The 9,938-nt window shown below is 42.3% G+C and overlaps 1 protein-coding gene across 1 annotated transcript in view; it reads left to right on the plus strand.

The window, feature by feature from the left end:
• LOC106591840 (uncharacterized) overlaps nt 1–4,491 on the plus strand; it is a 31,989-nt gene extending 27,498 nt beyond the window's left edge. The window contains exon 10 of the mRNA XM_082965726.1: nt 661–4,491. Within this exon, the coding sequence (XP_082821852.1) occupies nt 661–841 (181 nt within the window). The 3' untranslated portion in view covers nt 842–4,491. The remainder of the gene's footprint in view (nt 1–660) is intronic.
• Nucleotides 4,492–9,938: the final 5,447 nt, after the last annotated feature.

Consider the following 9,938-nt stretch of genomic DNA (forward strand, 5'->3'; position numbering starts at 1 on the left):
TGTGAACCAAAAAATGGTGGAGTGGTTGAAAAACAAGTTTTAATGACTTCAACCTAAGTGTATGTAAACTTCCGACTTCAACTGTATCTTCTGACTAGAAACCTGTTCTGACAATGACTAAAGACCTGTCATGACTACAAACCTGTCCTAATCATGACTAGAAACCTGTCCTGACTATGACTAAAAACATGTCCCGACTAAAAACCTGTCCCTGCCATGACTAAAAACCAGTCCTGACCATGACTAATAACATGTCAAGACAATGACTAAAAACCTGTCCATACCATTACTAAAAACCCGTCCCGACCATGACTAAAAACCTGTCATGACTAAAAACCTATCCCAACCATGACTAAAAACCTGTCATGACTAAAAACCTGTCCCAACCATGACTAAAAACCTGTCCCAACCATGACTAAAAACATGTCTCGACCATAACTAAAAAACATGTCCCAACCATAACTAAAAAACTTTCTCGACCATGACTAAAATTACAATGTTTAGGCACTGCTGCCAACAGTGAAGGTGAGCCAGGTGCTCGTGGTTACATGTTGTCATATCAGAAAGTAAATTGCAATACTGAAATAAACTGGATGCAGAAGGAGTGTTTGTGTACCATCTGTGTATAAGGCCTAACCTGCATGTGTGCATCTCCTTTAGATTGGTGGAGGTAAACGGGGTACCAGTGGTGGACCACAGTGAACATGAGTTGAGCACCCTACTCCTCCTCGGACCAAGTGCTCAGATAGTGGTTCTGAGGAGACCTCCTCCTCCTGGGACCCAGTGCTCAGATAGTGGTTCTGAGGAGACCTCCTCCTCCTGGGACCCAGTGCTCAGATAATGGTTCTGAGGAGACCTCCTCCTTCCAGCCTCAGACCCAGAAGACCCCCCTCCTGTTAGTCCCAACCACAGGTCCTCCTTCCAGAACCAGAAGACCCCCTCCTGTTAGTCCCACCCCCAGCTCCTCATCCTCCCAAAAGACACCCTCCTGTTAGTCAAACCCCAAGCTCCTACTCCCTGGAGCAGCATCCACCACTGGACCACCCCATTGACCACCAGGCTGACTCCATCCACACCACCTCTGATGGTCCCCATCCCAGTAGAACCCCCTCCTAGCTTTCCTCCTACCAGTCCTAGCAGACCCCCCCAGCTCTCCTCCTACCAGTCCTAGCAGACCCCCCCAGCTCTCCTCCTCCCAGTCCTAGCAGATCCCCTCCTAGCTCTCCTCCTCCCAGTCCTAGCAGACCCCCTTCTAGCTCTCATCTCAGTCCCAGTACCAGTAGACCCCCTCCTAGCTCTCATCTCAGTCCCAGTCCCAGTAGACCCCCTCCTAGCTCTCATCTCAGTCCCAGTCCCAGTAGACCCCCTCCTAGCTCTCCTCCTCCCAGTCCCCATCCCAGGAGACCCCTCCAGGCTCTCCTCCTCCAGGTCCCCATCCCAGTCGACCACCCCCCAGCTCTCCTCCTCCCAGTCCCCCCACAGTGGAGCAGCAAGGGAAACATCCCACACTTGGAAATCCTATACAACAACAGGCGGATCCCATCTACCAGGAAATTGAGCCCATCCACTCTACATTGGCTGAGGAAAATGCAGCCACCAACACCATTACGACCATAATGCTGGACATTAGGAGACTGAGCCCATCCACTCTAACTAGGAGACTGAACCTATCATCCACTCTAACTAGGAGACTGAACCTATCATCCACTCTAACTAGGAGACTGAACCCATCATCCACTCTAACTAGGAGACTGAACCCATCATCCACTCTAACTAGGAGACTGAACCCATCATCCACTCTAACTAGGAGACTGAACCCATCCACTAACTAGGAGACTGAACCCATCCACTAACTAGGAGACTGAACCCATCCTCTAACTAGGAGACTGAACCCATCCACTCTAACTAGGAGACTGAACCCATCCACTCTAACTCGGAAACTGAACCCATCCACTCTACCTAGGAGACTGAACCAATCATCCACTCTAACTAGGAGACTGAACCCATCATCCACTAACTAGGAGACTGAACCCATCATCCACTCTAACTAGGAGACTGAACCCATCATCCACTCTAACTAGGAGACTGAACCCATCCACTAACTAGGAGACTGAACCCATCCTCTAACTAGGAGACTGAACCCATCATCCACTCTACCTAGGAGACTGAACCCATCATCCACTCTACCTAGGAGACTGAACCCATCATCCACTCTACCTAGGAGACTGAACCCATCATCCACTCTACCTAGGAGACTGAACCCATCATCCACTCTACCTAGGAGAATGAACCCGTCCACTCTACCTAGGAGACTGAACCCATCCACTCTAACTAGGAGACTGAACCCATCCCTCCACACCCCACTCAGGGAACTGATGGAAGTGACAACGTGTGTACAGTACTGTACACTGTAACCCTGTATATGTTTTCATAGTAGTGTGTACTGTAACCTGTAACCCTGTACAGCTTCATAGTATTCTGTACTGTAACCTCATAGTATTGTGTACTGTAACCTGTAACCTGTAACCCTGTACAGATTCATAGTATTGTGTACTGTAACCTGTAACCCTGCACAGCTTCATAGTATTGTGTACTGTAACCTGTAACCTGTAACCATGTAAAGCTTCATAGTGTGTATTGTAACCTGTAACCTTGCACAGCTTCATAGTAGTGTGTACTGTAACCTGTAACCCTGTACAGCTTCATAGTATTGTGTACTGTAACCTGTAACCCTGTACAGCTTCATAGTAGTGTGTACTGTAACCTGTAACCGTGTACAGCTTCATAGTAGTGTGTACTGTAACCTGTAACCCTGTACAGCTTCATTGTATTGTGTACTGTAACCTGTAACCCTGTATAGCTTCATAGTAGTGTGTACTGTAACCTGTAACCCTGTATAGCTTCATAGTAGTGTGTACTGTAACCTGTAACCCTGTACAGCTTCATTGTATTGTGTACTGTAACCTGTAACCCTGTATAGCTTCATAGTAGTGTGTACTGTAACCTGTAACCCTGTATAGCTTTATAGTAGTTTGTACTGTAACCTGTAACCCTGTGTATCTTCATGGTAGTGCTTACTGTAACCTTCATAGCAGTGTGTACCTATATGATATGTGAGCACATGAAGGGTTTTGTATTTCATTGAAAAAAAAAACTTTGTTCAACTTTGTGGATTGCAACAGCGTTATATGTGTCAATGTTGTGATTTGATGTACATCTCTGTTTTGTATCAGTGTTAATGTCATTTACAGTATTGCATGTCTTTCTGCACTTGTGCATCTCTCCCCTGGGCCGTCTCTCCCCTGGGCCGTCTCTCCCCTGGGCCGTCTCTCCGCTGGGGCGTCTCTCCGCTGGGGCGTCTCTCCCCTGGGGCGTCTCTCCACTGGGGCGTCTCTCCACTGGGGCTTCTCTCCTAACTCACTCCAGTAGAGAGCTCTATGTTTCCACAATGAGAATGTTTGCTTTTGCATTCAAACAATATTTCAAAAATCCATATTATACTACAAAAGTTGCTAGCATATCACCATTCCCTTACCGTTTAATGCAACATTGAAAAATCTGTTGATGTGCCCATGAGCAAGGCACTTAACCCTAATTTGCTTAAGGGGTGCAATACTCTATGGCATTTCAGACGGTTGTTAGGGGACCCTCTATGGCATTTCAGATGGTTGTTAGGGAACCCTCTATGGCATTTCAGACGGTTGTTAGGGGACCCTCTATGGCATTTCAGACGGTTGTTAGGGGACCCTCTATGGCATTTCAGACGGTTGTTAGGGGACCCTCTATGGCATTTTAGACAGTTGTTAGGGGACCCTCTATGGCATTTCAGACGGTTGTTAGGGAACCCTCTATGGCATTTCAGATGGTTGTTAGGGGAACATCTATGGCATTTCAGACGGTTGTTAGGGAACCCTCTATGGCATTTCAGACGGTTGTTAGGGAACCCTCTATGGCATTTCAGATGGTTGTTAGGGGAACATCTATGGCATTTCAGACGGTTGTTAGGGGAACATCTATGGCATTTCAGACGGTTGTTAGGGAACCCTCTATGGCATTTCAGACGGTTGTTAGGGAACCCTCTATGGCATTTCAGACGGTTGTTAGGGAACCCTCTGTGGCATTTCAGACAGTTGTTAGGGAACCCTCTATGGCATTTCAGACGGTTGTTAGGGAACCCTCTGTGGCATTTCAGACGGTTGTTAGGGAACCCTCTGTGGCATTTCAGACGGTCAGTTTTTTATGATTGGGTTTTGCTTTTCTTGTATTGTTGTGTATAATAACGTGTTTTTTTGTGTATAATAACGCATATTTTAATGTGTATATGAATGTGTAGTTTAATGTGTTTACTGTATTTTGATGTGTATTGTGGTGCTATACAAGACTCATCTGTAAAATAAACCTTGTCTCAGCATTGACTTCCTGTCTAAATAAAGACACCTTGGTCTCAGCATTGACTCCCTGTCTAAATAAAGTTTAAATAAATAAAACATTTAAGCCATTTCTGTTTTCTGATACATTTTCATTGACCATTGAGTGGGGTGCGATGTTATTGTGCACATGAACGTTTGCAAGACTCACTAGGTAGAAGTTGTTATGATCATTATACTTCAGTTATTAATTTTCATTTTTGTTGTTTTAGTCGTGAGGGCTTCTCAGTCTCTCTGTCTTGTCACTGTGAACACGTATACTGTACATTGACATGATCAACTTGATATTAAACAAAATATTTATATATATTATGCATTTGTGTTTCATGTCATCTTTTCCCATTGAAAACCACATGGATATGACTCAGCATTGGCATAAAGGGGCAATCCGCAGTTTAAAGAACAATAAAGCAGTAACTCTGCCACCTTTTGAGGTAAATTGCAGATTTCCCTTTTAATGTCTTATCCATATAGTTCCATCAGATGGGTGGATCACGTAGAAACAAACCTATAAAAATTGCATTTCATGGGAAAACAAAACGAGAGAGAGAAAGAAGTTTGCTCAACCATGTCTGTCAGTTTAACATTCACAAATCAAAGTTTAAACTATAAGCCGTTTGTCCTGGTTTGACATCATATCCTTGTCCCAAATGCCACTCTATTCCCTATATAGTGCACTACTTGTGACCAGAGTCCTATTGGAATATGGTTACATTTACAAAAGTGGTACACTTGATAGGAAATAGAGTGGGATTTGGGACACAAACAATATCTGCAGTGTATTTGCCTTAAAAAAAAACATTTGTTTCTCTGAAGTGGATATTTGTTACAGGCTTATAGAATGATATATTTTACAAGTGTCTTTTAATATGAAGATACAGTAAATTGATGGATTTTCCTTATAACAGTTAACATTAGGGTCAGCAGGATCGTGTTCAAAGTAGACACGAAACAGAAGAAAGGAGTCAGAAACTGAGTGAACCTCGTCCAGTTACATTTTGTTTTGTCTTAAAGAGTTATGTTGAAGATAAGCTTGTCATTTGAGTGTTTAAAAAAAAAAATTACCTCATTCAGTGTTGTACGTTTCCTCTTTAGAGTCTCTCTGTTTATTGGATGGGCCCCATTCACAACAAAGAGGCTTCCTATGGGAGAGAAAAATATATCAAGATAAAGAGAAAGATGGAGAAAGAGACAGAGAGAGGTGGAGAGAGAGAGAGGTGATAGAGCGACAGAGGTGGAGAGAGAGAAAGAGAGAGGTGATAGAGAGACAAAGTGCGGTGGAGAAAGAGAAAGATGGAGATAGAGACAGAGAGAGGTGGAGAGAGAGAGGTAATAGAGCGACAGAGAGGTGACGAGAGAGAGGTGATAGAGAGACAAAGAGAAGTGGAGAGAGAGAGAGAGAGAGGTGATAGAGAGACAGGGAGAGCTGGAGAGAGAGAGAGAATGGTAATAGAGAGATGTGGAGAGAGAGAGAGCGAAAGAGAGAGAACGCAGCCTCAAATGCAGCCTCAAACGCAGCCCCAACACTTCACACAGGAGCAACAGATCAATAGGCACCCCGCCCAGACCAGCGAGACATAGAGCAGACCTAACTCACCCCATTAAATTAATCAAAACAGGAACATTTTACATTTACATTTGGCTAGAAACTCAAAAGGAAATTATCTTAACAGAGAAAAATGAATCCCCATACTTTAACCTGTTGGGGCTAGGGGGCAGTATTTGCACGGCCGGATAAAAAACGTACCCGAATTATTCTGGTTACTACTCTTGCCCAGAAACGAGAATATGCATATAATTAGTAGATTTGGATAGAAAACACTCGAAAGTTTCTAAAACTGTTTGAATCGTGTCTGTGAGTATAACAGAACTCATATGGCAGGCCAAAACCTGAGAAGATTCCATGCAGGAAGTACCCTGTCTGACAATTTGTTGTCCTTCTAGGGCATATCTATCAAAAATACAGCATCTCTGCTGTAACGTGACTTTTTCTAGGGCTTCCATTGGCTCTAAGAAGGCGTCGGAAAGTGGAATGAGAGCTTTGCAGTCTGGGCGAAAAACAGCAGGAGTGTTATTGAGTGGTCAGGCAGGGAACACTGACACTAGAGCGCGCGTGCACGAGAGGACTCCATTTTTTTCTTTCTCTCTTTGAACGAATACAACGTCGCTCGGTTGGAATATTATCGCTATTTTACGAGAAAAATCGCATAAAAATGTATTTTAAACAGGGTTTGACATGCTTCGAAGTACGGTAATGGAATATTTAGAATTTTTTTGTCACGAAATGCGCCCGCGCGTCACCCTTCGGATTCTGACCTCAACGCACGAACAAAACAGAGCTATTTCAATATAACTATGGATTATTTCGAACCAAAACAACATTTGTTGTTGAAGTAGAAGTCCTGGGAGTGCATTCTGACGAAGAACAGCAAAGGTAATCCAATTTTTCTAATAGTAAATCTGAGTTTGGTGAGGGCCAAACATGGTGGGTGTCAAATTAGCTAGCCGTGATGGCCGGGCTATCTACTCAGAATATTGCAAAATGTGCTTTTGCCGAAAAGCTATTTTAAAATCTGACACCGTGATTGCATAAAGGAGTTCTGTATCTATAAATCATAAAATAATTGTTATGTATTTTGTGAACGTTAATCGTGAGTAATTAAGTAAATTCACCGGAAGTTTGCGGTGGGTATGCTAGTTCTGAACATCACATGCTAATGTAAAAAGCTGGTTTTTGATATAAATATGAACTTGATTGAACAAAACATGCATGTATTGTATAACAATGTCCTAGGAGTGTCATCTGATGAAGATCATCAAAGGTTAGTGCTGCATTTAGCTGTGGTTTGGTTTTTGTGACATATATGCATGCTTTGAAAATGGCTGTGTGATTATTTTTGGCTGGGTACTCTCCTGACATAATCTAATGTTTTGCTTTCGCTGTAAAGCCTTTTTAAAATCGGACAGTGTGGTTACATTAACGAGAGTCTTGTCTTTAAAATGGTGTAAAATAGTCATATGTTTGAGAAATTGAAGTTATAGCATTTATGAGGTATTTGTATTTTGCGCCACACGATTCCACTGGCTGTTGACTAGGTGGGACGCAAACGTCCCACCTTGCCCAGGGAGGTTAATGAAGACAGGTGTAAATTAATCCTTTCCAGACCCAGAAGCTCTGTCGCACGGTGGGTATGTACATAGCCAATGGTAGGCTTTGAGGGGACTCCTTTGGTAGGTGCACCTATAGCTCATCTCTTGGCAGTTGTATGTAGACTACTTTATCACTGACCTCAACCCAGAGTCTCAGAGCATTCACAGTCAGCCCACTGACACCCCTATCAGATCACAGCAAAATCACAGTCTTATTGAACAGAGCAATACTCAATCATGAGACATCAAAGCCAAAGGAACTAAGTAAGAAATGCTACAGATGGAAGGAATGTAGTGTGGAAACCTATCAAAAAACAATTAGGCAACAACAAATTCAATCCCTTTTAGACAACTTCCTGGACAAAACGTTCCACTGTAATACTGAAGGTATAAACTTGGCAGTAGAAAATCTTAAATGTATATTTGACCTCTCAGCTTCTTTCCAAATCTAAAAATTTCAAACAGAAAACCGAAGAAAATGAACAACAATGACAAATGGTTTGATGAGGAATGCAAAAACCTAAGAAAGAAATTGAAAAACCTGTCCAAACAAAAACATAGAGATCCAGAAAACCTGAGTCTACGCCTTCACTATTGTTAATCAATAAAACAATACAGAAAAACGGAAAAAGAAGGAACAGCGCGTCAGAAACAGCTCAATGAAATTGAAGAATCCATGGACTCGAACCACTTCTGGGAAAATTGGAAAACAAACAACAACACAAAGAGGTTTCTATCCAAGATGGAGATGTATAGATAATCCTTTTGGCTCTATAACAAACAACAAACAGCAAAAACATATACATGATCAAACACAAATCTTAGAATCAACTATTAACCTCTCTTGGGTAGGGGGCAGTATTTTGACATCCGGATGAAAAGCGTGCCCAAAGTAAACTGCCTGTTACTCAGGCCCAGAAGCTAGGATATGCATATAATTGGTCGATTTGGATAGAAAACACTCTAAAGTTTCTATAACTGTTAAAATTATGTCTGTGAGTATAACAGAACTGATATGGCCTACCACTATTTTCAATGGCTATCACTTTTATTATAAGGCCAAGTCCTCCCAGATTGCAGTTCCTAGGGATTCCACTAAATGTCAACAGTCTTTAGAAAGAGTTTCAGGCTGTTTTTTGGAAAAATGAGCCAGAAATTGTACTTTTTCTAGGTGGCTCCCATTTTAGCTGTAGTGTTTCCAAGCGTGTGAAGAGAGTGTGCTCTTTGGTATTTTTCTCCAGTAAAGACAATAACGATTCTCCGTCTTAAATTGTATTGTTTATTTACGTATTAGGGTACCTAAGGTTTGATTATAAACGTTGTTTTACTTGTTTGGAAAAGTTTATTAGTAATGTTTGGGATTCATTTTGTATGCATTTTGATGGAGGGAAACTGGGTGGATTATTGACTGAAGCGCACCAGCTAAACTGAGTTTTTATGGATATAAAGAAGGACATTATCGAACAAGGGGGCCAACAGAAGAAGATCATCAAAGGTAAGGCATTATTTATATCGCTATTTCTGACTTTCGTGTCGCACCTGCCTGGTTGAAATATGTTTTTCATGTGTTTTTATGCGGGGAGCTGGCCTCAGATAATCGCATGGTTTGCTTTCGCCGTAAAGCCTTTTTGAAATCTGAGACAGTGGCTGGATTAACAAGAAGTTAAGCTTTATTTTGATGTATTACACTTGTGATTTTATGAAAGTTAAATATTTATAATACTGTAGTTTGAATTTCGCCCTCTGCAATTTCAACGGATGTTGGCCAGGTGGGACGCTACCTTCCCACCTGCCCATAAGAAGTTAAGGACTGCCAAAACCCACTGGAAATATTTAGGGCTAACTTATTCCTTGCCACCCACTCTGAAACTAACTGCAGCTCTTTGTTGAGTGTTGCAGTCATTTCAGTCACTGTAGTAGCTGACGGGTATAGTGTTGAGTCATTCGCATACATAGACACTCTGGTTTCACTCAAAGTCAGTGGCATGTCGTTAGTCAAATTTGAAAAAAGCAAGGGGCCTAAACAGCTACCTCGGGGAATTCCTGATTCTAACTGGATTATATTTGAGAGGCTTCAATTAAAGAACACCCTCTGTGTTCTGTTAGACAAGTAACGGTTTATCCACATTATAGCAGGGGGTGTAAAGCCATAAGACGTACGTTTTTCCAGCAGCAGACTATGATCAATAATGTCAAAAGCTGCACTAAAGTCTAAGAAGACAGCCCCCACATGCATTTTATCAGCAATTTTCCTCAGCCAATCATCAGTCATTTGTGTAAGTGCTGTGCTTGTTGAGTGTCCGTCCCTATAAGCATGCTGAAATTCTGTTGTCTACTTGTTTACTGTAAAATAACATTGTA

This window comes from Salmo salar, chromosome 19 (genome assembly GCF_965601325.2).
Source record: "Salmo salar chromosome 19, fSalSal1, whole genome shotgun sequence".
NCBI classification, from domain to species: Eukaryota; Metazoa; Chordata; class Actinopteri; order Salmoniformes; family Salmonidae; genus Salmo; species Salmo salar.